Raw genomic sequence first — 25,121 nt, 5'->3', positions numbered from 1 at the left:
TTTCCTCGAACCAATGATACCCGCGTGATGGTTCATAGACACCGCATCTGTGATTCGGCAGGCGTTATCAGCATTATGTGAATAAAGTGAATTAATTTCATGACTTTTTATCTCCATTTTTAATTTCTGTTGTTGGAGGACTCGTACATCCTAGAAATAAAGCCCGCGGGAAGACCGTGGTGCCCCCACCAATCAACGCGTGGCCAGATGACGCCATGCGTATATTTATGCCTCAGGCACAAACATAGTTCTCCGCCTGCGTAATCGGGGAATATAACATGGCTATCTTCGACAGCTGACAATTGCAACTGCCTCTTGGTTCTCATACCACCATACTGCTTGTCGAAATGGGTTCGCTCCAGGGCGCAGCCCGTTCCGCCTCGCGCACGCTTCGAGCCACACGATGGCGACCCAGCGAGCCGGCATCTTTACTCCGCGGCCCAGGTCGGCCGTTGTCGGCGCATTCGAAAGCACTGCACACCGTGCCCCCACGAAAGTCCTCCGCCGCAACAGCGACAGTAAAGGACTCGACGAACCCGGCGTTATCATTCCCCTGCCTCGATGCCCAGGATGCCAAGTCGGCGCTGCTCTCTGCCCGGTCCCTGCAATCGGGGCCGGAGCCCTCGTACACGACCGGCCAACACGAGCAGTTCCACTGTGAAGACCCGCTACTCCTCGACTGGGGTGGTGTGCTGCCGGAGTTTGACATTGCATATGAAACCTGGGGTCAACTGAACAGCGACAAAAGCAATGCGATCCTCCTGCACACTGGATTGTCAGCTTCCAGCCACGCGCATAGCACCGCTTCGAATCCGAAGCCTGGTTGGTGGGAGAAGTTCATTGGCCCTGGTCTGCCGCTGGACACAGACAAGTATTTTGTGATTTGTACGAATGTGTTGGGTGGCTGCTACGGCAGCACGGGGCCGTCCTCGGTGGATCCGTCGGACGGGCAGCGGTATGCGACGCGCTTCCCGATCCTGACGCTGGACGACATGGTGCGCGCCCAGTTCCGCCTTCTGGATGGCCTTGGCATCCAGAAGCTGGCGGCGTCTGTCGGGTCCAGCATGGGAGGCATGCAGAGTTTGGCGGCAGGTGTGCTGTTCCCCGAGCGCGTGGGAAAGATCGTTAGCATCAGCGGCTGTGCTCGCAGCCACCCGTACAGTATTGCGATGCGGCACACGCAGCGCCAGGTGCTGATGATGGACCCGAAATGGGCGCGGGGCTTTTACTACGATGCCATCCCGCCGCATTCGGGCATGAAGCTGGCGCGGGAGATTGCTACTGTCACTTACCGCAGCGGGCCCGAGTGGGAGATGCGATTTGGTCGTCGCCGCGCTGATCCCAGCAGGCAGCCGGCGCTGTGTCCGGACTTCCTCATTGAAACATACCTTGACCACGCCGGCGAAAAGTTCTGTTTGGAGTATGATCCTAACAGCTTGCTGTATGTCTCCAAGGCTATGGATCTGTTCGATCTCGGCCATGACCACCAGACTCAGACACGTCGCCGGCGTGCCGAAGCCGAGTCTCGCATCGCCAGCGGTGACATCTCGTCCGACGTGTCCGACCCCGCCTGCAGCCTGACTCTGCCCGACAAGCCATACGAGGAACAGCCTCAGGCTACTGCATTGGTGCCTCCTCTCGACCAGTCGGTCACCTCTGCAGGGCCCGCGGGCCCCCCACTGGACCTAGTCGCCGGCCTTTCCCCTCTAAAGAACCACCCAGTTCTTGTGATGGGAGTCGCCAGCGACATCCTCTTCCCTGCCTGGCAGCAGCGCGAGATCGCCGAGACTCTCCGTGCCGGCGGCAACAAGACCGTTGAGCACATCGAGCTGGGTGAGGATCTATCAATGTTCGGTCACGATACTTTCCTGCTTGACCTGAAAAACATCGGGGGTGCTCTGGGCCGGTTCCTCAAGTGAACAGCGCAGGGCTTTCCCCTGTGTGTATTGAGTTGATTGTTTTATTGGCCATTGGCCATCTGTACATTTATTTCGCAGCGCGCGGCGGTCAAAATAATGCATTAGCAGGCGTTTTATATCTTGAAAGAAACACTACTCTTTTGCTCATAAATAATTATCTTCCCATGTCCTGGTCCTGGTCACTGTAGCTCTCCGGTAACGGGAATGGCAAAGGCGTACATAAGGTACTGTCGTGATGGCTCAGATGTTGGCGTGATCCTCAGCTGGCAGAAAGCTCTTGCGGCTTCGAAGACAAGAGTTTTAATATGAACAAGCACATTGCATAAAAATCAGATGGTCCCTCAGAAAAGCTCCCAATTGTGTATTCACCGGCAACCAGATCATGAGGTGTCTGATAGACACCCACCCGAGGGCGTCGGTTGCCTGCATAATTGGCTTTGGATTCATCACCGGGCGGAAAAGAAAAAAAAAGTCTGATAATCATAATCAAAAGAAAGAGGGAACCCGATTAAGGTGTTATATTTTGATTTGCCTGTTAATAAAGTATTGATCTCTAAACTCAATGAACAGCTAACACCCTCGGATTGAAAACTACCGTTTTGTGTCACTCGTCACGGGCATGCTCAACGCCGTTGCCTTGCGAGGTGTACAGACGGAGCATGGAATATACGCCTCGGAGTGTGCGACAGAATGTCTTCGTCATGGGGCGGGCTGTCAAGAACAAGGAGAGGTCCTAGATACGACAATGAGAGAAAGAAAACAGTCGACAGAAGCATTCATTCTGAGATATGTTAGTATGTACATTGGCCAGGTCCATGAGCAAGTCAAATTCGGATTTCGATATCAAAACAAAGTAACCGGGACGCGAGCAGATATAAAAGAACCATATTGAGTGTCGGTCTCTTGGATTTCTGTTCATTTTCTCAGTCACACACAGCTGGGCATATGTCCTCTTCCACAAGGAGGCAGCTGTGCCGCCGAGGGATGAAGTCCACAGCCCAATCCAGTGAACCGGACGTGTCGTGAGAAGCTCTTAACATGTGAGGGATATCGTCATCGAGATTGAGAACCAATTGATTCTCTCAAATCTGTCGAGGAATATTAGCTCCTATAACGACCCCAGGATTCAATTTGAGGCAAAATAACGTACCTGCTGCGTTAACAGCGCGAGATGCAAGTGGCAGATCGCGCGGCGACGTGTCGTCGGTTTTGGCGTTCGAGCGGCCGCGGCCTCTCACGTGATAGCGTCTTTCGTGGTTCCACTGATGAACGCATAGCTTGCAGCTGCGCATGCCTTATAAGAGGTCGCCAGCACCAACGGCGCTTGTGACGGTAAGTACTCTGAATTCCCCTGGCAATATGGCGCCCCCAGCTTCCAAATGGTGGCAAGCCCCCGAAGACGCCGACCTCGATTACGGATTCGAATCTGACGACATGGAAGTTAGATTCGCCAAACCTGCTCAGACTTCCCGCCGCCCTCGCTCCCGCGAAGAACTAGGAAAATTGGGCGCACAAGCTCAGGAACCGGATTCTAGTGAGAGAGGAGTATTTGGAAATATGTCGTCTTGGTTTCACCGACAGGCTGGGTCGCAGAATTCCCAACTTGCGACGACGGCGGTGCTCTCTGGTGCCGCTGTTGCGGGTGCGATTTTTGGGTACCAGGCTTATAGGAGGAAGGAGGCGGTACATGACTTGAAGGCGTCTATCCCGGGGCTTGATGAGGAGCATCACGCGGAGAAAGTGAGCTATTTCCTGGAGGAGTTAAAACTGCGAATCTCAATCGAGGACGTATTCGGCAGAAGGCTGATTAACTTACTGGGATACAGCTTACTCAATACGGTGTCGCGGACAATGGAACCCCTTTGAGCAAGGAGGATGAGCGCAGCGCTGCTTTGGCTCGCAGGGCGCAGCAGGGGGACTACGATGATGGTACGGAGCCGCAGCTTTCTATACTTGAATTTTGTGTGAAACCAGGCTAACGGGTCACCATTCGATTTACAGACCTGATCCTGGAACAGCTCGCCCGAAACCGTGTATTCCTCACAGACGAAGGTCTTGCGAAGCTGCGATCATCATTTATCGTCGTCGTCGGCTGCGGAGGTGTTGGATCGCATGCCGCTGCCTCATTGGCTCGCTCGGGTGTCTCCAAGATCCGCCTGATCGATTTCGACCAAGTCACCTTGTCCTCGCTCAACCGTCACGCCTTGGCCACACTAGCCGATGTTGGAACTCCGAAGGTACACTGTATCAGGAGGCGGTTGGAGCAGATTGCTCCCTGGGTGATGTTCGACTGCCGCAATGAGCTCTTTGGCAAGGATGCCGCAGATCGTCTTCTCGGCCCGTGGACCTTGACGCATGAAGGGGAAGGACGTCGGCCGGACTTCGTGCTGGACTGCATTGATAACATCACCTCCAAAGTAGACCTGCTGCATTACTGCCATAAGAACTCCCTGCCCGTGATCTCATCCATGGGCGCTGGTTGCAAGTCCGACCCGACTCGCGTCGTGGTTGGAGATATCTCTACCAGCACAGATGACCCCCTCTCCCGCAGCACACGGCGCAAGTTGAAGGCTATGGGAGTCAGCTCTGGCATCCCGACTGTGTTCTCGACTGAACGATCTTCGCCTGGCAAGGCCAGCCTGCTCCCGCTCCCAGACGATGAGTTTGCCAAGGGCCAGGTGGGCGAGCTCGGCGTCCTCCCCGACTTCCGCGTCCGCATTCTGCCTGTGTTGGGCACGATGCCCGCTGTCTTTGGCTACACCTTGGCCAACCACGTAATCTGCAGCGTGTCCGGTTATCCAATTGATTATAACACAGCTGGAAAGGGCCGTGAGAAGCTGTACGATGCTATCTTGGCCTTCCTCACGGGCTTCCTGGAGAAGCAAGTGCGCCAAGTCGCCGGCCAGGATGCTGTAGGCCTGCGCCTTCCGATAAACAAGGATGACATCCAATATATCGTGGAGGAGGTCTTTAGAGGCAAGAGCGTTGTTACCGGCCTGTCCACCCGGCTCGTGTTGATTCCCTGGGAGGTGCCATCTCGAGGATTCACGATGGACTTGACCTGGGAGCAGGACGGACAGAAACTTTACCCACTCGATCCGGCGGAATTGGTCTGTATGACTAAAGACGAGGCCACGCGCCACGAGCGTGAGGTGCTTCGTGGGGGCAAGAAAGTGGAGGAAGTATATGACGAGACCGTGCTGCAACGGGTGAGCCTGCGGAAAAAGGAAACCGAAGAATGGAAGAAAGAAACCGAAGAGTACTTCCGAGTGCAATAGCCGCCTTCTCCTGAGCGAAACAGCCAAACAGCATGAATGAAAAACATTTGCATGAGTAATTCAAGCACGAATACTCCATACACACTGTAGACTGTGTAGATGCTGTCGATCGCTGCCGGACCCGGGAAAACGACCAGGCGACAAAAATAGAGCGGATCGGCCGAGGATCCGCCCGATAACCAAAAGCCACTCCAGCCACCACCCCCGGGGCCCAAACCCCAAAGGAACCGAACGCCAGCGCTGCGAGGCCTAGCTCTGCCAAGCTCACCCAGTCGTGCAGAGCGGCCTTTGAGAATCCAACCCTCCTCCTATCTCCCTTGCTTCACATTACCCGCCCAGGACGACACCAAGGGCGAGGCCGCACTACCATGGCCTCTTACGACTCCGACCACGAACTCGACGACTCGTACTATCAGGCAACCCACCAACCACCCTCATCATCACGCTTTCCCCGCCTCTCCCGGCCCCTCATCGACTCTGCTCGCAACGGCTGGCAATCTAGTCCGGCATACCATTTCCTCTCCTCCTCGCCTGACAACACCAAAGACCCGGACTGGGTACAAATCGGCCGGTCCGTCATCTCCGCGCCGCGCTTCCGACGCTACGTGGTCATCTACCTCGTCCTATTCCTGCTGGGCTGGGCAGGGTGGGGATTCATTTTATACCCTCTTCTCGAAGAGCGCAGCACCTTGCTACGTTCGCTAGATCCGATGTCCAAGGCGGAAGCCGGTGGGTGGTTTGGCACCAACTCGCCTCCTCGGTTCGACGACTTGATTCAAATTCGTACCCTGGATCCATCGCTGGTGCCTGTGGCCCGTACTGAGGGAGAGTCGAGAGGGGCGAGGAGCGAGAAGCGGTTGGTCGTGGTGGGAGATGTGCATGGGTGCAAGAAAGAGTGTAGGTTCATTCCGGGGTTGCGGGGGATATTTCATTCCTGACTTTCATTCTCTAGTGGAGGAACTACTCAAGAAGATCGAATTCTCCACAACGGATGGTGATCATCTTATTCTTACAGGGGATATAATCAACAAAGGGCCCGACAGTGCCGGGATTGTGGACCTCGCTCGCGAGCTTGGTGCCTCGTGTGTACGCGGCAACCACGAGGACCGCATCCTGCTTCTCCGACATGAGATGGTAGCGATGAACACCCTTTCTACCGGTGACGAGAAGAGCGTCAAACTACACGAGCCCTCCGAGAAGGAAGCTAAAGAGCGTGCACTGGCCCGCTCTCTGAGCGACGAGCAAACGCAGTGGCTTAACTCGTGCCCGGTCATTTTGAATGTTGGCTTAATTCCGGGAATGGGCCAAGTAGTTGTTGTGCATGGAGGTCTGGTCCCGGGGGTGGAGCTTGAAAAGCAGGACCCGTCAACCGTGATGACCATGCGAACCATTGACATCGACACCCATGTACCCAGCGAGTCGAGCGAGGGTGTGAAGTGGGCTAAGGTAAACCGTTTTCTTTCTACTCCTGGCCCTGGTGGTTTCCTGAACCTCGTGAACTAAACGTTCGATAGTTGTTTGACAAACACCAGTCTATCCTCTACTCGAGCCTCAAATCTTCACACGCAGACCCTCGCTCTCAAACAATGACTGTTATCTACGGCCACGACGCTAAAACAGGCCTCAAGATCCGGACACATACGAAGGGTCTGGACACGGGATGTGTTAAAGGCGGTAAATTGACTGCCTTGGTCATTGAGGATGGCGGCAAGCAAAGCCTCGTGCAAGTGAACTGCCGCGACTACTCCGAGGACAAGAAAGACAAAAAGGATAAGCAGCACAAATAAATCCCCGTGAGCATTTTGGCTCATGGTTGGTTCATCGCGTTGCATTTGGCGGGTTGGCGTTAACTTTTGGGTGATTATATGGTCTGTATAATATCTGGATAAATCCTCTCGGGCACAGGTCCGCTGCATTCCGCGGCATGTCTTATATCCAATGTATTGGGGTTTAGCGTGGGTTCGGTTTCATCTTGGTCCGTGATATAATTGCTCAAGGCCGCTGCTTTCGAGTTCTATCGTCCTTCCATCTAAGAGCCTATCTATGAACAAACAAACTTCCAAGTTCCAATGCCTCCTGATGATGTTAACCCGCTAAGATGCGACATGCAGTATATGCCAGACGGAATCCGGAATCCGATCTAGTAAGAAACAGCCAAAGATTATCCCAGAACTGACAAGAATATAGAGATCTTCGAGCATCTACGTGGGATAGAAAAAGTTCCCATCGACAGCCCACGTCGAGGCAGCCGAGAAATCCTCATACCAGACCCCGCCCAACGCATTGAGATGGACATACCCAAGGCGGAAGTATTCGGGCTGGTTGTCGTGCTGGCGTGACCAGCTGAAATCCGGCAGAGAGCCGCCACCTTTCGGCTTGAACTCCTTGTATCGCAGCACGTCGTTGATGATCACGCCCATGCCATCGACATGCGAAGGTATTTCAGGGAACGAGAAAACAAGGTGGTTCTGGTCTTCTACGCGCGGTGGAGTGACTGGGGGTGGGGTGGTGCCCAAACGAGCTCCATCCAGGAGGGATGCAGGTGTTTGGAGAATAGAGTCGAAGCCCCAGCGGGCGATGCCGTTGATGAACAAGCCGACAAGGATGCCCTGGAATAAAAGGCTGGGTCGGGTTTGGAGCGTTGTGCCTGGGAGTAAGAGGAGTGCCAGGATATAGTGGTGGATGCGGAGGTTCATGTTTGGTACCAGAATGAGCGTGATGATGCCGGCTGACATGATGCCATAGAGACCCAACATGGGCAGCATACGGCCCTCCCGGCGGAAGGCGTATGCTTGGATGAAGATGACAATGATGAGAATGCTTATGATGATGATCAGGGCCGTGACGGCGCCCGGTTGCTGTTTGAGGTCGTGGGGTGTGAGACGGGAGATGGGGATGCGGTCGAAGGTATCGGTATTCAGGGCACCGACCCAGCAGCCACCCAGCCACAGGATGGTTTTGTCCGCGTGTGCCTCGAGGTTGCCGAGAGTCTTGCGCACGCAGAAGTAGTACAGCACAAAGCCGACGAAAGCGCCTGGGAGAAAACGACCCAGACCAACTTGCAACAGGCCATAGAAGCTCCCAGAACCAGGTGGGTCGGATGCCATGGCGACTTGGAACCAGACTATGAAGAAAGTGACGCTATAGAAGACTGGCGCCGAGGTCACTGTCATTGAAAGGACCGCTGTCACGCAGAGGGTGAACGCAAAGAGTGACCACCGGATGTCAAGGCACTCAACCAGCTTCGCGTCGCTCGGCCCCGATGAAGACGCCTGTCGGCTCAGAATGAATGACATCGGGAAATGGGGCTTGAAATTGATACTCTCAATGCCATTCTTGGTGTAGTTCTCGAAGTTGTTCCGCTCCCCACGTCGATGCAGGATGCCACAACCACCCTTTGCGTCGCTGATCATCCCTGCATGCAGCGCGGACGCACAAATGGATGAGTCGCCGCGGTAGATGCCACTGTTGAGGCCGTCCAGCCTGAAGGGTCTGCCTCCAATAACAAGAGGTCGATAATTATACTCCTCGTCGCCGATGGTGTACGGCTCTAGGAGTATCGCAGCAGCACAGCCTGCCGGACAGCTAAAAGCGAACGACTGTTCATCGAACGGAAGGCAAAGATCTCCATTGAGACCGCAATCCGTCGCATTGCTCCTATTATGCAATTAGATTGGTCCCACAATGTGAACTGAGTTGGTCAGTCCAAAGAAGCAGTCCAAACGTACCACAGGCGATGGTGACACGACAGCTTGACTGGTTGCCCATATCCCAAAACCTCCTGGCCGGCCACGGAGGCTTGCAGCGAAGCAAAAAACACCGCAATCCAAAAGATCAGCCCACCTAGAAGCAGAGCAATTTTCACTCGCCGCTGCGGAGCCCACCGCTCGACCAGGCGCGCCGGCGCAGACTGCCACCGCGGAAACCAGGGCTTGATGTGATAAACGTGGGGTGGCACCGGCCCGCGCAGCCACGCGCAGAAGCGCGCGAACGTGCAGCACAGCGGCGGGTCCTGCCTGGATTCGTCCCGCTCCTCGTAGTCGAAAAAGTCCGAGCCCGAGTCATCCAGATCGTGGAGCTCGTCTGGGTACCCGGCTGGTAGTAATGGTACACTGCCTAGCTCGAGATCGCCATAGTCGGCGCTGGTGCGGGCTCGCCTCGCGCGTCCAGAGAATTTGTCCTGGTAGCGCGGCGGGCTCAATTCCTCGAGGGAGTATGTAGGGCTCGCAGGTCCCTCGGGTGAATTGGGAGATTGGGCCCCATGTTCATCTGTCGGCCCCGGGAGTGAGTGCATATTTGCACATCAGGGAGCGGTGGAGGCTTGTCATTCCAGCAGTCGAGCCAGGGTGGACGGGTCGTGGGCCCGTTTCAGGCACCTTAGTCATCGTTGGAGATGATGTGATCGACGATGTGGATTGTTGCAACAAAGGAGGAGTAGAGAGCGACTTTCAACATTGAAGATGAAATATTGAGATAGGGTCGAGATCTGACAGGCTTAAAATAGGGTTGAGAAGCCACGAGTCAGCCACAAACTTCTGTTGTTGTCCCATGGAGACTAGGGGATGTTGGTTTATCCGGCAGCCTAGAGTTATTGCACGGTATATAGTGTACGGCTTCACTTCTCTTATACGGACAACAGCCTCACAAGAATTCTAAACAAGGATTTACTGCTAACGAGTGACTATCACTAAACACCAGACGCACCGAATAAGTCCACCACGGGTATCAACGTAAGTCGTAATTCGTTTGCCTCATTATCATGAGGAGAATGCGACAAGAAGCCAAAGAATAATATCATCAAACGATCGGAATTCACCAGATGAGTTTCAAAGCAACAGTAGAGGCACAGATCTTGAGGAAGAAGCGAGCCATCTCGCTCGCGACTGATGCGAGGCTTGATTGAGCAGTGCGCTCCTCGCTCTCACTGCTCGCCGAGTCCGCTTTAGGCAGCAGACCTAGACAGCACGACGACCCCAGCGGCGGTGGGTCCTGCTCAGAATAGGTCAGCATTGGTTACAATCAACAAATAACGGTAGAGGAGGGCTATAGATAGAATAGAGCAGTGCCCATCACTTACGTTGCGCCAGAGTCGCGAACACGGAAGGTAAACCAGAGACCCTGCGAGAGAAACGATGATTAGCATCTCGTCACAACCCCCGAAATGGGTCAGTACATACTACCAGAGCAGACACAAGCCAGACAATAGCAGAGAGGAAGCTGAACGCCTCAGCAGCCTTCCAGCGCGCACAAACTGAATCACCCCCAAAATGCCAGTACCAGATGCTGCCGCAAGGGAGATGGTGGATAGCGTCAACCAGAATACCGAAAGCAGCGAACCAGGCAAAGGAGATCAGGACATCGACTATACATTGCGTGAGTAAGCTTGAAGATTGTGTATCTGTGACGGTCGAAAGCACATACATGGCCACGAGAAGAAACCCGAAGAGAACGGGATGAGCCAAACTAAACCAAGGAGTATAGATATGCCAGCGATAACTTCGGTGTAGATCCAACGCGCTTGCGGCCAGACATCGCTTCCGTCGAGCGAAGCAAGGTAGTGTCCGATGATACCTGCGACGACCTAGTGGACAGTGTGAGAAGTCGGTCACTCATAGTATAGAGTCAGTAGCACCTACCGCAGCGAAGGCAATCTCCGCAATACGGAGTGGAATCGATAGGAAGCGCGAAACAACAGGCATGGTGAATGGGAGTCGAATCGGATAATCTGGACTGCTCAGTGGATATGCAAGAAGCTAATCGAAGTGCTATGGGGAACTAAGAGGAGAACAAGAGCAAGAGCAATCTGCGGGGGGCAATACGAGGTATATAATGCGTAATGTGGGAGTGTCGTACAGGCAGGCAGATTCCGCGCAACGAGGGCGCGCACCCGCCTCTTAAGCAAGGGCCCAAACAAAAAACTAAACTAGGTAGCGAAGCAGAGAGGCCCCAAAAAAGGGCAAGCTTCTACGTAGCAGAGAAGCACGGTCCAAAAGTAAGATCCACCGGCCAATGCAGAGTCAATCCGAGCAGCTTGATGTCGTCAGATCGCTCCTCGCGCAGTTGAGTATAGATTTCCCAGGGTTGTTCGTCATTCGACGCCATGCATCCTTTCTGTTATAGTGGCCCAATCCCCCCTGCACCCTCCCCTGCAACCCCGGGTTTGGGTTGACGGGGTCATCATCGCGGCCCTTGGGGAAGCTGGCTGTCCGACCGCCGCTGATGCTGGCTTTTGTGGCTGAACTCCAGCGCCGGATTGGAGCAAGGAGCTCTCATGGCACAATCCCTGTCAGGATCCTGGTCTTTAGAAGCCGGTGGTGGGCAGCTTCCACCCCGCGGGAGAGGCCGTATCCCTGTTTTTGGCGGACCACAAGCCTCAAATGATGCGCTGGCCAAGGGCTATTCGAAATTCCCAGCCAGGTTCATCTCACGAGCCAGGGCTCTTGTTCCCGTGAGCGTTGCCGATCGACCGACTATTGGGTGCTGGCCTTGTTCCTCGTTTAGTGGCAGTGCTCCACCTCAGGGCGATCATTGCAGCCTGAGCGCAACGCGTGCAGAATCGCATCGTCCCGTTGGCGGATGGCGGTGCTGCAGCGCCTTTTTGTCCGCACACGAGGTACCTGGTGTGGACGCACGAGAATGGTGTTTCGGAGTAGAGAGAAGACAAGAACCCAATGTCCCATCTGCCCGCCAGAGTAAGGACACGACACCCTTGCCTGGCTATTCCATTCCGCAAGGTATCATGCCACTCAGCCCTATGACGTGGGCCTCCCCAGTGGATTCGTTGATGCGGTGCACGATGATGCAAGACCGCCCCCAAAGTGTACTGGTGCAACTTGCTCCATAGACTTTTGAGGCATGGCACCGGATACTTCAGCAGGCCTCGTCCTACACAGCCGCTACACATGTAGCGCAAGCCATGGAAAGGGGCCACGATCGTCAGCACAGAAGCGATTGGTCGGCAGATCAGCCAGTCTCATCTAGCACATGTATCTTCGCTACTTTGGAGATCGATGAGTTTGTATCGGTCCCTGCTAATTAAGTGGGCTGAAGAGGTCTAGTCTAGCCTGGCCGGTCAAAAGAGCCACAGGCTTGGATCAACCTTGGCCGGAGAGTTTTCTTCCAGCCTAGCGCGCTTTCTCCAACGGACATACATCTTGAGTCCCTCGCTTTTCGCCTAAGCGGTTCCTAGGGCTGGAAAGATATAGAATGGAGGTAAAGGCATGAATTAAAAATTGCCCAGAATTCTGGGCGACATGCATAGATAACAATAATGGGAGAGAACAGCACCTTCCACCACTCCAGCACCACAGGGTATCATGGTATCTCCCCAAGACCAACGCACTAATGAACCAAAGAAAACATACACGAAAGTGACAAGCATGGAAAGCAAAAAGTCCACTCAATGCCCGAGTGCTCCCTACATGCAGTCTGCATTCTCATCTTAGACATGCTTCCTCTCGTCTTGCAGGAACCATGCCATCACGTTCTGAAACACCCCCTTGGCCCCAGTCTCGATGACATCGCCATGGCACGGAATCAGCCGATCAAAGTCCCACCGCATGATACGATTCACAGACTGGGTGAACGCCGGGCGATCGTGCTTGGATAGGACATACCACGCAAAGCGTCGCTGTCCAGTCGCAGGAGTACTACCAGTGGACAACAGTGGAAGCAGAATACGTGTGAAGAAGTTCAATGGGTTGCGGTCCGCGGTTTTGGAGTACTGTTCGTTGGAGGGCAGGTTGAAGAGCAGATCGGCCTCGATGACCGTGCGGGAAGGGCGATGCAAGAACACCAGCTCGCGCGATCCATGTCCGTGCACATATTCAGTGTCAAACTCAGCATCGAACTCCTCCGAGATCGACTGCGGCGCATCCTTCTTGAACACGTGCTCGAACGGGGCGTCTTCGTACTGCTTGTTTGCCTGTCGCTTTTCGAACAGGCCCTCCGGCGCGAGAATCTCCGCCTGAGGGAATTCTTTCTTCCACGTGGTAATGTGTAAGTGGTGTTCAAGATCGGGTGCTGCGATATACTTCACGTTCCCGCCGAGAGAGTCGACCTTTGCGCGCACCTCTGGGGTAAGGCTGACGGGTGAGAACACGGCGAGGGAACCAGTGGAGAGCTTGACTGTGACACGCAAGGAGGGGTTAGCTTCAAAACTTCTCTTCAAAGTCTCCTGGCGGCATTGCGTGGCTGCAAGGGCGGCGCAACTCACCTAGTGTTCCTCGACCACCGAAGCGCCAGATGCCAAACCGCGCGAATGGCAGGCTCATGGTGACGATATTGGGCGTGACATCGCGGATCACCATCGTCTCTGACGGATTGGAGGGGAAGAGTTGCGGCATGTTGAAGCCCCTGTCTTTCTGCTAGCCGACGTGAGCTTACTCCTGGCGTCGAATGTCGTATTTATGCGCAGCTGGAGGTTGTGGGACGCAATTGATGGACTGGGGGGCTAACAAACAGGCAAGCTGAGTTTTGCTGCTTTTAAATATGCACTAGGAACTTTCTAGGACTTGCGAGAGAAGGAGCGATCGGCTTTGCCGATAGTTAATTGACGCTTCCAGATTGATGACGTGATGATGTGCTGGCCGGGCGCAGCTTCCTTAATGGCCGCAGCCTCGGCCCTGCTCCACCGGCCCCTTTCCTAAGCAATGATAACCATAAAATCTAGAAAATCTCGGGGGCCCCCCCACACACTATGGCATGCAGCTGTTTGCATCATGCACAATACATAAGTATGCCATGCATAGTAATAGGTCCTTTTGATTCATAACACTATTATGGACTGGAAGGCAATTGCGAATATTGATCGTTATGCGAGCGCAAATACAAACACTGGAGTCGGGGTATCATCAAGTTCAGCAGAAACAATTATATCGCGTGGGCGCCTGACCGTGACTCCTAGCCATACCAGGTTTGGCCGCTCTCCTCTTGTGTTTCCTCGCGATGGGCGATGATGCTTTTCTTAATATCGAACACATTGACGAGGTCAGCCCAGGTCTCGAAGTCCAGGCTGAAGATGGCCTGGTGCTTCTGAATTTTATTTGCTTGAGCTATATGTGGCGCATACGGCTCCGTGGGGTCTAAGAATAATCAGCATAAGATGAAAATGACTCCTGAGAGTCACGAGGCCACTCACATAGGGTTGGAATTCCACGGCCATCCATAGAAATGCCGACAACGCCATCTCGAACCAGGAAGCTGATATAGAACAAGTTTTCGACACTTTGGCCGAATGAAAGAGGATTGATACAGAAGTGGAAAAAGGAAAGTTTACCATCCACATCAAGATGGTACTCATCCATCACCTCCTGGATTCTCTCCTCGCTAGGATCTGTTTCTGCGTTGAGGATCTCGTTGACTTTATCTTGATGGTCGTCCATGGTCTTGCGCAGCAAGCTGTTGATTTTGGAGCACATCAATGTAAGATTTGAATTCTCCTGCTGACCAAGATCTTCCTGTTGGAGTTCCTGTGGCTGAATAGCCTCTCTCGCATCGAAGCGCTCGCGTCCAGCTCGCTGGGTCAGCTGCCGCGTGCGTTTTTGCACGGACAACGGACCCAGTAAGAATCCTGACACGGTGGGTCGAGAGTTGTGAAGGAGACAAGCCGTGCGTCCGAGCCAGTCCCAGTTCATCGCGTCACCAGGATCTCCCTCGTCGCTTTCATTTGGGTCTCTTTGGCTTCGGCGGGGGCGTTGTAGCCGCTGCGTGCTACTATCGGCGAGGTCGGGCCCCCGGCGCATATACGAGATACATTTGGAAACGAACTCGTCCACATCGATACCGGCCGAGGAATCTCCAAGCGCGAGTTGTGCGGTTTTCTTGTGGGAGAGGTCTGCAGCGGTGACGAGGAGGCGCGAGTCGATGGTGGCATCGGAGGTTTGCTTGACTTTGGCGAAGAGTGTGTTGGCTCTTTCGACCGTTCTGTAGATGCCATCATTTCCAGACTGCATATACTCGGCGCGCGAGTCTTTTATGGGTGATAATAATTAGAATCACACATTTCGTAGAACTTAGGCACAATGGATTGCTTACCATGGAGATCAGTCGTGAGGTCTCTTAAGCTTTTTCGAAGACGTCTTCGTTCCACTTCAGGCTGGTCGGGGTCGTAGAATCGCCTGTCATTTCGTTGCGACGATTCTACATGCGACTGGATGTTTGACGCGCGACCAGTCAAGCGGCGACGCTTGGTAGATTGGCTGGAGCGCGCCATCTGAGCAGTTGATCGCTTGGTCACACTGTTTCGGCGATTTTCTTTATCTGAGGATGAGCTGGGGGATGAAGGAGGGTTGGAGCTGTGTGCATTCGGTTCGTCCAGCTGAGACTGAGCGATGCGTGCCATGCTAGGTCGGCGCTATTTAGCGCCAGGCACAAACGCAGGTTGCAAACAAAGAGAGAGAAAAAGCAGTGAAAGAGCGCAACCAAAGTTTGTGGCGCCAATTCTCCTTATACTCGAAAAGAGTCCCTGCGGACAACGTAACCAGTAAGACAGTGCAGGCTGTATTATAAAAGTTAATAGAGAGAGCTGAACCATCCGTCGCGTCGCCATCGCGTGTCTCACGTGATTGAGTTCCGCGGCGGGCCACTATCACATGATCCCTCTCCTCAGTTGGGCGCTGAGCACGTGATGATAGCCGACTCGGTCCCCGCAGGAGCTCCACGTCTGTCTCCGACTTGTGCTTCCCCGTGTTGTTGAGGGGACTTTGAGGATGGAGGCATTTACTTTTGCACTGTCCACCCAGGTGGAACTTCCTATTTGCATCAAGATGTAAGTGTCTACGAAGTTAGCTAAAGCCGTGCCGTGGTTAACAGTCCTACAGCGGCTCATTAGAAGGCAAGCAGAAGCAGGTCCCATTCTCGCGACTGGTCCGGAACCCGGAACTGCGATATCTCGGATCCTCCCAGAACCCTGCCTCCGATCTTTTTGTAACCGCTCAGCTATGGTCGGATTCGAAGCCTCTTGGTGTTCCTTTACAGACTGCCTATAAGGCATTCAAAAATAGTCGAGTATGGAATGAATGGCTGCAGATGCCCCTGTCCATCAAGGATGCCCCGCTGAAATCTCAACTGGCAATTACAGTCTGGGACTTATCCCCGCTGGCGGGTGATGGACCACAGGGCCACTATGTTCCGTTCGGCGGAACTACAATATCTTTGTTTGACAATGAAGGGAAACTAAGAATGGGACGACAGAAATGCAAGATCCATCGCCATAAAGCCGGTGATGGCTTCTCCTCTACATCAACCCCATCTATACCACCACCAAAGCGGCGGAAACAAAATGCGCGTGATATGATGGCTCCGTCATCGGCGGAGGCAGAGCTAGAGCGGATCGAGGTCCTGATCAAAAAGCACGAGATGGGTGACATCACCCGCATTGATTGGATGGACCAGATGGTGTTCCGTCAGCTGGAGAAGCTCAAGCTCCAGGCGGAAGAAGCCGCCCGCAAAAGAGCTATATCTCTCAAAGCCATTAAGCAGAACGCCGGCGATGCTGGACTTCATGAGGATGACAGTTCCGATGATGAGGAACTGGACGATGAAAACTTTGTCCTTCATGTGGATTTCCCACGCTTTGATCATCCCATAGTTTGGGCTGATCACCAGTACTCGCCCCCGCCCATCTCATCCCATGCCCAAAACGTGCCTAACCATCCGAATTCGACACTCAAACCCGTCCCGGAGGTTCGCTTCGGTCCCGGAATCGAAGGCGCAGATCGCGCCGGCGTTATCAGAATCTATGACCCAGAAGTGGGTCAGACTGGCAATCCGTGCGAAGACAAGCATCGGAGATTGATTCGCAGCCATCGAACTGGATTCATGGACAGAGACCTTAAACCCAACCCAAAGAACCGTGACGAACTCAATATTATCTTGTCATACGAGCCGACACAAGATCTCACAGCCGAAGAGAAGGACTTGGTTTGGAGATTTAGGTACTATCTGACCAGAGAGAAACGAGCATTGACCAAGTTCGTCAAATCGGTCAATTGGCGTGACGAGGGCGAGTCCCGGCAAGCCGTCGAAATTCTGCCCAAGTGGACTGAGATCGATGTTGATGATGCTTTAGAGCTTCTTGGGCCCACGTTTGACAATCCAGCAGTCCGCTCCTACGCCGTGGCAAGATTGCGTAAATCTGATGACGAGGAACTTCTTCTTTATCTCTTGCAATTGGTGCAGGCTTTGAAATACGAGGAGAGTTCGGATGGCGACGCAGACGAGGCCGCGCATGACTCTTCTCTGGCCAACTTCCTCATTTCACGGGCTGCCAAGAATTTCAAACTTGGAAACTCTCTGCATTGGTACCTTATGGTTGAATGCGACGATGCCGGCCCAGGCACCCCGTCAAATCAGCGCCGACTATTCGCGCGAGTCGAATACTATTTCATGGCAGAATTAGAAAAGATTAATGCCGAGCATCGAAAGATTCTCCTTCGCCAAGGTGAAATGATTGCTGTCCTCTCCAAGATTGCGAAGGACATTCGCTTCTCTCGGGAAACTAGGCCTGCAAAGATCGAGAAGCTGAAGAAGGCCCTACGCGATCCAAAGAACGACTTGATTCATATTGACCCGCCTCTCCCCCTGCCACTAGACCCGGATGTCTCAGTGGTTGGGTGTTACCCCGATGAATCCAACGTTTTTAAATCGACACTATCTCCGCTTAATATTACGTTTCAGACTTCCGACGGCCGACGATACCCCCTCCTGTTCAAAGTGGGTGATGATCTTCGCCAGGATCAGTTGGTCATCCAAATCATTATCCTAATGGATCGGCTCCTGCAAAAAGAGAACCTGGATTTGAAATTGACACCGTATCGGATTCTTGCGACTAGTTCCACGGCCGGTGCTGTTCAATTTATTCCATCTACTTCCCTCTCCGCGGCGTCTGCCAAGTACAGGTCCATCCTCACCTATTTGAAAGAGCACAATCCAGATGATAATGAGCCTCTCGGTGTTCGGAAAGAGGCGATGGACACTTACATCAAGTCCTGCGCCGGATACTGCGTGATCACGTATCTTCTTGGTGTTGGTGACCGACATTTGGAGAACCTGCTTTTGGCGCCGGATGGCCACTTCTTCCATGCCGACTTTGGCTTCATTCTTGGGCGCGATCCTAAACCTTTTGCTCCAATGATGAAACTTTGCAAAGAGATGGTTGAGGGTATGGGCGGCACTACATCGCCTCATTACCTGCAGTTCAAGCAATATTGTTACACTGCCTATACTACACTGCGAAAGTCTGCAAACCTGATTCTCAATCTCTTCAGTCTGATGGTTGATGCCAATATTCCGGACATCCGAGTCGAACCTGACAAGGCCGTCTTGAAAGTGAAAGAGCGTTTCCATCTTGAAATGACTGAAGAAGAGGCCATTCGACACTTCGAGCAACTTATCGGCGATAGCGTCAATGCAATCTTTGGCGTGGTTATTGATCGTCTGCATGAGTTTGTGCAAGGCTGGAGAGCATGAGATTCTGTCCTGAAGAAGCTCTCCGGGATAACAGGAAGGGTTGGACAGGCATACGGATTTCTATTCGAATTTTCGTTGGGAGTATTGGATCCGTGGGAGTTAGGAGATCGGGCTTAGAATTGCATTTGCATAGATTTGGCGCATTGAGATGGAATGTACAGGAACAGGATACCCAGAAATGCCGTCTGCAAACGTTTCAATTCCTCAAACTACATTAGACTTCTGCTTCTGATTGAATGGTCATGGTACAGTAAACACGATCACAGCGCAGGCTTTGTTTAATGCAACCGAATGTATTACTTCAGAAGGCGATAGAAACGTAACATGAAGAATGAGATCTATCTATCACGGCCTATCTCCTCGTCAGGAACCCCCGGTTCTCAAGTTCCACCCATTCGTGGTTCGCGTCATCTTCAGTTGTACCCCATATTCTCTGGTCAGCAAGGTCTGCTTGAGAACCGCTTTGCGCCGCACTAGTTTCAACTACAGAAGATCGGCCCCGGTCATCACCGTGGTAGCTGCGGTGAAAAATACCACCGACCGGAACGTGGTTTTCGGCATTTGAGTTAACCTGAGCAGAGTGGTTATCCTTTCCTTCGGCGTCTTCGTCATCCTCCGGCGTGCCTTCACGACAGGCCCAAGCGTCGACAAAGCGGAGGACTTCGCGTGGCCACCATTTCTTCATGATTAAAAGTCGGAAAGGCACGAGGGCAATAATTAGCACTGGGAATGCGGGGGCACCCCGTGTGAGGGTGACAATGAAGATCACCACCGTTGTAACGATTTGAAGGATTGTGTAGAGGTGGATTGGAAGATAAGATGGATTGCGCGGTGGCGTATCCTTTATGTTATGGGCTTCGGGATTTTTGTGCAATGACTGCGGTAATGGTGGCAGTTCAGAAGGTGGGGTGAGAAGGTAAAAGGTGCGATATAGTATAGGGCTAGAGGTGGCATTAGCTGGCGAATATCTCATTGATAATGATGGGTCGACCGCAACTTACTTGACAGATAGGCTCTGTTCACCCATAAAGAGGAACAGGCCGGCAAGGACGCTTGTGGGAGTCAAGCCAAGGACTTTCATGAGCGGCGGACTGATGAACAGCAGAATAGCGCCAGAGTGAAGAAACGCCGACCAGCGCTGCTCGTATACACGACGGACTTCACGAGTCTCTATCTTCTCTTCGCCATCCACTATCACACTCGTCTCTTCTATCTCCGTATGCATCAATGATTCCGAATGCAGGGGTGCCTGGGGAAGAAGCCCATTGGAGGGTGGGATACCCAGAATACCACACAGGGCTGTGGTTGTTCCTAGCAGAACGATGTCCCACGCAAATCCGCCCGGTTTACGAGTGCCATATCGGTCAATTGTACAAATGATCGAGCTGACCTCATGATCGAAGAAGAACAGCATTGTGATAATCAGGCCAGGAATCATGGCACCGAATATCCACTGAATGGGCAGTGTCCAAAATTCCACAAAGAAAATTTCCCGTTCCGGGGACGTTGGTCGAAAGGAGGTGCTCACGGCCAGAGTCATTTTGTCCAGATGGGCTAACTCACCCACATGAGGCAGACCGATGAAAATGATAATTGAGATGGCTGCAGCATATTCGGTCAGACCGAGACGGATATACCGGTGAAACAATGGTCGCCAGCTCTCAGCGGTGGAAAGGAAGATGGCAAGCAGCATTGTACCCACTGCGCCTATCACGGCGTAGAGAAAGGCTGCAAAGGACAGACTCTCATGGGCTCTCTCGAGCTCCTGAATGGCTTTGTGGAAATAAATGATACTGTTCAGAAGTGAAAAGATCTCAGTTGCAAACGTCGTCACATAGCGCATAGTCCAATCGTGCGCATTGATAATTGCCAAGAGATAGTGCATCCAGGCAGAATGGATCAAAGACCAAGCCATGAATGGAAGGAAAGGAATCTGGCAACCATGACAGTCAGACACCGTAAGAAGGCCAAGCCCGAAAATGACCGATGGCGTACCAGGAAAACATCCTCGCATAGCGAATAGATGTTCTCTGCCAAGACAGAGAATGGACCCGTTACGCCGAGAATGGTGAGGGGTTGGATCGAGAACCTGCTCAGACTAATGAGTCACTGCACGCTGAGAAAAATGGGTAGTTGAGCACAAACAGTGAGAAAATCATGCTGCAGAGTCCAGTACTGAACACAACCTCGATTGTGCCCCAGCTCTTGCCAGTCAGGACATACAAGTCGCTCGCGAATGTGATGCCGGGGAGAAGATTCGTGAAGAAAACGTAGACTGCGCTGGCAAAGATCAACTGATTGAATACAGCCCAGTCAGACACATATCGCCGGCGCAGATTGACGAGGTCCTGCTTGACAAGACGAAAGGGGCGTAGAGGACCACCGGTGGCCACTGTGCCCCGCAGCTTTTGAAAGGGCTTTGGCGTGTGCTTGGAAGGTGTAATAATTGAGTGAGCATCCGAGTCATGATGGTGGCCTTCCGAGTCAAAATCACCAGATTCATGTCTGTTCGTCTTTCTCCGACGACGTGGTCGCGACGTACGACGGATTGACGAGATGCGAGTGGATGGTGGGCGAAAGGCTGACATCAGAGACATTGTAACGCAGGCTGTATTGAATGTATGAAAAGCGTCAACAGATAAAGGTGTATGTTATTAGCTGTTCAGAGAACTAAAGAGAATCGAACTCCAGGAGAAAATAGAAATAAACATCGCGATGACCATCGAATTAGGGCCCAATAGATGTCCACGCCACGCGGCGTCATATTCTATACTCCCACCGCCCCCCCCGACCGCCTCCAATTCAACGGCAATTTTTCTGTCGAGCATCCCGACTGCGTCTCTCCGTTCTTGCGACTCGCTCGCTCAAGTCAAAAATGACTGGGTTTCTACTCAGCTGAGCATTACACTGCAATAATAATATGGCGCAGTTTGTGCCGCGCCAGGTGTTTCCCCACTATGGGGCCATTCCAAGGTCCTACTTCTTAGGTCACCACCGGGCTGGACTAAGCAAGATGAAGAACATGTTATCTTCGATCGACTATGTTGTCGAATGCCGGGATTACCGGGCACCTGTCACATCCATCAATCCTATGTTTGAGGAGGCGCTGGGCAAAAAAAGGCGACTCGTTGTTTATACCAAGCGAGACCTCGGCAGCATTCCCCAGTCGCCTGCGCGACAAGTCGTAAGTCGCGCGCGCAGTGAATTCTCGGATAATGAGGGATTTAAACTGACGTATTACTGTTCCAGATAGAAAGAAAAGTGCGAAGCTTCGACCCCACGAGCGCCGTTTTCTTCGTTAGCACTTCCACCCGTGCGGACGTCGCCCAGATTATCAAACACCTGCGAAATGATGCTGAAGCACCAGATAAACTGGTGGGATGCCGCGTCATGGTGGTCGGTATGCCTAATGTTGGAAAGTCGACACTTATCAACCACCTACGAAATCACGGCGTGGGCAAGGCAAAGGCTTTGAAGACTGGGGGTCAACCTGGTATTACACGAAAAATCGCGAGCCCCGTAAAGATCATCGAGCGGGAGAACGGATCCCATGTCTATGTGCTTGATACGCCGGGTGTTTTCATGCCCTACGTCGCGGATGCGGAGAACATGCTCAAGCTAGCACTATGTGGCTGTGTCAAGGACGCTGTCATATCACCCGTCACCCTGGTCGATTACTTGTTATATAAGGTCAACTTGCATGATACGCAGGCGTATAAGCGTTGGTCTGAGCCCACTAACGAGGTCATGCCATTACTTGAGAGCTTTGCGCAACAGACCGGGTTACTTGGAAAGGGTGGGGTACCCAATATAGATGGTGCAGCACTCCATTTCATACAGAAATGGCGGGCAGGAGAACTCGGTCGATTCATGCTCGATGATCTAGATGAGGAGCAACGACGTCGGGACGATCCTGAACAAACTGCACGACTGAGTATGTCTCAGGCGTTGAAAATCGAGAGGACGACTCGAAAGAACAAGTCGGATGTAAATAGCAACTCCTCTTTATAAAACTGTACATAATGACGGAGCATCTTTGGTGAATAATTGATGTATATCTTTTGAACGACGGAGTCGATATCTCACTGATGAAAAATTAGACAATGCTGAAAAGGTGAATATTTCGCAGAAGCATCCGTAACGCCGAAACAGAAATAAGAGAACAAATAATCCCTCCATACCAAATGCAGCAGAGCAAGATCAAGAAATCTTCTGCAGAAGCCGTTCCCGTCGCCGATTGACCAGTTCCTCTTGCACTTCTTCGAGCGAGGGAAGTCGCCATTCAACGCCATCACCGGCATCTCCCGGTAACGGGTCCCAGCCATCCTCGGCATCATCATCACCCTGAGAACGCAGGTGCTCAACGGCCTCCTTTTCCTTTTGCTTCTCATAAGCCAGTAGTGTACCATCCTCCTCATCCAGGCCGTATCCGAAGTAATTGGCGTTGACCTTCCTTGTTGCGATATCTCCACCTCTGCCAGTCCCGGACCCTTCTTCTTCCTCGGGCGGTCCTTTACCGCGCCGTGACGCTGCCTCAAACATCTCCTTAACACCAGGCAATTCCCTTGCCCGGCCAAAGTATCGATAGCCCTTTCCTCCGCCTGGAATTTCTCGCCCTTCGTCGTCGTAAACCCGGCCGGACCCACGCATGTAGTTTGGCCCGCCCAGGTTCCGAATTTGCATCTCCCAAGCCCACTTCTCGCGCATAAGCTTGTTGATTTCGTCATTGAGATCGCGGATCTGGTAGTCGCTGAGACTCTGCTCTTGAATGCGCGACACTTTGCGGGAAACTTCCTTGAGGACTTGGCCGCGCCAGCGCTCGCACGTCGGGATGGAGTCGACGCTTGTGATAGCCTTGGGCCGTCGTGCGCGCCCGAGGTCAATGATACCCATGTCCGCTGCCTGCTGCGCTCGGAAGCGGAACAGCATGGACTGGGCCTTTTCACTATTGCGAGCCTGTTCATGGCGGGGGGGTTGGGATTAGCAAACTCGTTCGCTCCAATTTAGAGATGAGGATTTCAGGGGCTCCAGCTCATCACAGTGAGGCTTACCATTTTGACGGATTGGCCGGGGCAGCGACCCAAGGAGTATTGTCAGGGTTCGGAGGAAGAGTCCGAAGAGGAAATCTGAAGCTTGACAGCTGTGGATGAGGTTCGGCGCCAAACTGCCGCCTGCCGCGCGGTTATCACGTGGACCACTCAAAACGGGCGAAAGAGCACGCCCGACGTGAGTGTTTGGAATGTACCTTTTTTTCATTTGGCTCTTTCTGGCTTAAATTTTACCTGCAAAATAAATATTATATTCGAAGTTTGATTCAGTGGCATTTAATGAAGCAAACAAAATGTTGTCCCGCAAGGCGATTGGGTATAACTACGCCGTCTAAAGTCAGGCTACATAAGCGCCCGATGGCCATATTACTTCTCATGACCCATATATACATTTCTATAAATGTACTGACATCGGAATTTCTCTGGAAATTTCAGTATGCACCTGGCTGTTGGACATCATAAAGATAATTTTCCGGGAATCCGTGCCAGATTGCTTGAGCACAGGCCGAATGAAACGGCCACACCTTAGTGGACAACATCCGATGGACTCTATGAATCATAGCATTCTGCATTCCTCGACTGAAAAGGGTTTGGTTGCGATATCTCAGAACTTTCTCCACCAGGAATCTTCCGACGTGAACATAACCATCTGGTACGACATTTTTTGTGGCCGGCGCACGCTCGTGTTGATGAAGTATATCCTTAAATGAGATTTGTAATTCAGACGAAGAAAGGTTTGTGGCATTCCTCCAAGCTTTCTGAGCTCTTAGAAGCGTGTTCCATCAATGATTAGCTTTCTCGCGTCGCCTAGGGTACAACTCTGTTCAGTTTCTGGGCTAGACATAGTCTGTGTCTCCATCTAATGTCGACTCGCATAATTTCATCCCGCTACAACGCCGGGTAGGACTGTCATGCTAGGCTTTTACGCACACATAATATCGCTGCCTGATTAAAAGTCCATTCTCTTCAAATTACTATCTTTTGTGGCTTCTGCATTGTGAAGTATTTGCTCATGTAACTCTCTGAGCTTGCGACGAGCGGAATGGCCCCAAGCTCCTTGGGCGCATTTCTCCTCTTATAGGTAGGATTTATGCTAGAGACTAAACAATCTGTACGAAGCAATGTGCTGAGTAGGAGTGCGGACTGCGATACACTCTTCACGGAGAGACTGGGTTAGGAGAGTAAAGGGGAGTAAATGATGTATCCATCTACGCGGCACCATTACGAGCGAAAGATCTTTCCTTTTTGGCATCCATATTCACCAACGCTGGCTTTACTACAGTATACCACAATGGCAACGTCAGTTTTGCACTCAATGGAGGCTCTGGCATGATGAGGTGCAATATAAGCACTCAGTGTCTGCGAACAAGGCCGAGATCACCATAACTCAGTCCCCGGAGGTCGCC

At 52.5% G+C, this 25,121-nt stretch overlaps 11 protein-coding genes across 11 annotated transcripts; 5 read left to right on the top strand and 6 right to left on the bottom strand.

Moving 5' to 3' along the window:
- Positions 1-347: 347 nt before the first annotated feature.
- N7482_002554 (homoserine O-acetyltransferase family protein) lies at positions 348-1,919 on the top strand (the record flags this gene model as incomplete). The annotated part of the gene is made up of 1 exon (XM_056684679.1): positions 348-1,919. The coding sequence occupies one exon, from the start codon at positions 348-350 to the stop codon at positions 1,917-1,919; it is 1,572 nt and encodes a 523-aa protein (XP_056548285.1).
- A 1,359-nt stretch (positions 1,920-3,278) lies between these two features.
- N7482_002553 (tRNA threonylcarbamoyladenosine dehydratase) lies at positions 3,279-5,197 on the top strand (the record flags this gene model as incomplete). The annotated part of the gene is made up of 3 exons (XM_056684678.1): positions 3,279-3,659; positions 3,746-3,848; positions 3,921-5,197. 3 exons carry the CDS (start codon positions 3,279-3,281, stop codon positions 5,195-5,197), a joined length of 1,761 nt encoding a protein of 586 aa, XP_056548284.1.
- A 368-nt stretch (positions 5,198-5,565) lies between these two features.
- Positions 5,566-6,984, top strand: N7482_002552 (putative serine/threonine-protein phosphatase; the record flags this gene model as incomplete). The annotated part of the gene is made up of 3 exons (XM_056684677.1): positions 5,566-6,094; positions 6,150-6,643; positions 6,712-6,984. 3 exons carry the CDS (start codon positions 5,566-5,568, stop codon positions 6,982-6,984), a joined length of 1,296 nt encoding a protein of 431 aa, XP_056548283.1.
- Positions 6,985-7,398: 414 nt separating this feature from the next.
- On the bottom strand, positions 7,399-9,491 carry N7482_002551 (LCCL domain-containing protein; the record flags this gene model as incomplete). Its single annotated transcript, XM_056684676.1, has 2 exons — positions 7,399-8,854; positions 8,926-9,491. The coding sequence occupies 2 exons, from the start codon at positions 9,489-9,491 to the stop codon at positions 7,399-7,401; spliced, it is 2,022 nt and encodes a 673-aa protein (XP_056548282.1).
- Positions 9,492-10,009: 518 nt separating this feature from the next.
- N7482_002550 (MARVEL domain-containing protein) lies at positions 10,010-10,896 on the bottom strand (the record flags this gene model as incomplete). The annotated part of the gene is made up of 5 exons (XM_056684675.1): positions 10,010-10,121; positions 10,275-10,315; positions 10,375-10,559; positions 10,619-10,778; positions 10,834-10,896. The coding sequence occupies 5 exons, from the start codon at positions 10,894-10,896 to the stop codon at positions 10,010-10,012; spliced, it is 561 nt and encodes a 186-aa protein (XP_056548281.1).
- Positions 10,897-12,638: 1,742 nt separating this feature from the next.
- On the bottom strand, positions 12,639-13,542 carry N7482_002549 (uncharacterized protein; the record flags this gene model as incomplete). The annotated part of the gene is made up of 2 exons (XM_056684674.1): positions 12,639-13,324; positions 13,413-13,542. 2 exons carry the CDS (start codon positions 13,540-13,542, stop codon positions 12,639-12,641), a joined length of 816 nt encoding a protein of 271 aa, XP_056548280.1.
- A 556-nt stretch (positions 13,543-14,098) lies between these two features.
- N7482_002548 (uncharacterized protein) lies at positions 14,099-15,539 on the bottom strand (the record flags this gene model as incomplete). The annotated part of the gene is made up of 3 exons (XM_056684673.1): positions 14,099-14,280; positions 14,337-15,167; positions 15,233-15,539. 3 exons carry the CDS (start codon positions 15,537-15,539, stop codon positions 14,099-14,101), a joined length of 1,320 nt encoding a protein of 439 aa, XP_056548279.1.
- Positions 15,540-15,906: 367 nt separating this feature from the next.
- N7482_002547 (phosphatidylinositol 3-kinase VPS34) lies at positions 15,907-18,667 on the top strand (the record flags this gene model as incomplete). Its single annotated transcript, XM_056684672.1, has 2 exons — positions 15,907-15,965; positions 16,018-18,667. The coding sequence occupies 2 exons, from the start codon at positions 15,907-15,909 to the stop codon at positions 18,665-18,667; spliced, it is 2,709 nt and encodes a 902-aa protein (XP_056548278.1).
- A 352-nt stretch (positions 18,668-19,019) lies between these two features.
- On the bottom strand, positions 19,020-21,264 carry N7482_002546 (uncharacterized protein; the record flags this gene model as incomplete). The annotated part of the gene is made up of 4 exons (XM_056684671.1): positions 19,020-19,608; positions 19,669-20,600; positions 20,663-20,756; positions 20,813-21,264. The coding sequence occupies 4 exons, from the start codon at positions 21,262-21,264 to the stop codon at positions 19,020-19,022; spliced, it is 2,067 nt and encodes a 688-aa protein (XP_056548277.1).
- Positions 21,265-21,587: 323 nt separating this feature from the next.
- N7482_002545 (putative GTPase MTG1) lies at positions 21,588-22,678 on the top strand (the record flags this gene model as incomplete). The annotated part of the gene is made up of 2 exons (XM_056684670.1): positions 21,588-21,851; positions 21,917-22,678. The coding sequence occupies 2 exons, from the start codon at positions 21,588-21,590 to the stop codon at positions 22,676-22,678; spliced, it is 1,026 nt and encodes a 341-aa protein (XP_056548276.1).
- Positions 22,679-22,867: 189 nt separating this feature from the next.
- On the bottom strand, positions 22,868-23,721 carry N7482_002544 (pre-mRNA-splicing factor ISY1; the record flags this gene model as incomplete). Its single annotated transcript, XM_056684669.1, has 2 exons — positions 22,868-23,623; positions 23,719-23,721. 2 exons carry the CDS (start codon positions 23,719-23,721, stop codon positions 22,868-22,870), a joined length of 759 nt encoding a protein of 252 aa, XP_056548275.1.
- Positions 23,722-25,121: the final 1,400 nt, after the last annotated feature.

Source organism: Penicillium canariense, assembly GCF_028826845.1.
Source record: "Penicillium canariense strain IBT 26290 chromosome Unknown utg000001l_segment0_segment0, whole genome shotgun sequence".
Classification (NCBI taxonomy): domain Eukaryota; kingdom Fungi; phylum Ascomycota; class Eurotiomycetes; order Eurotiales; family Aspergillaceae; genus Penicillium; species Penicillium canariense.
The sequence above is the reverse complement of the archived record's forward strand: the minus strand, read 5'-3'. Positions and strand labels throughout refer to the sequence as shown.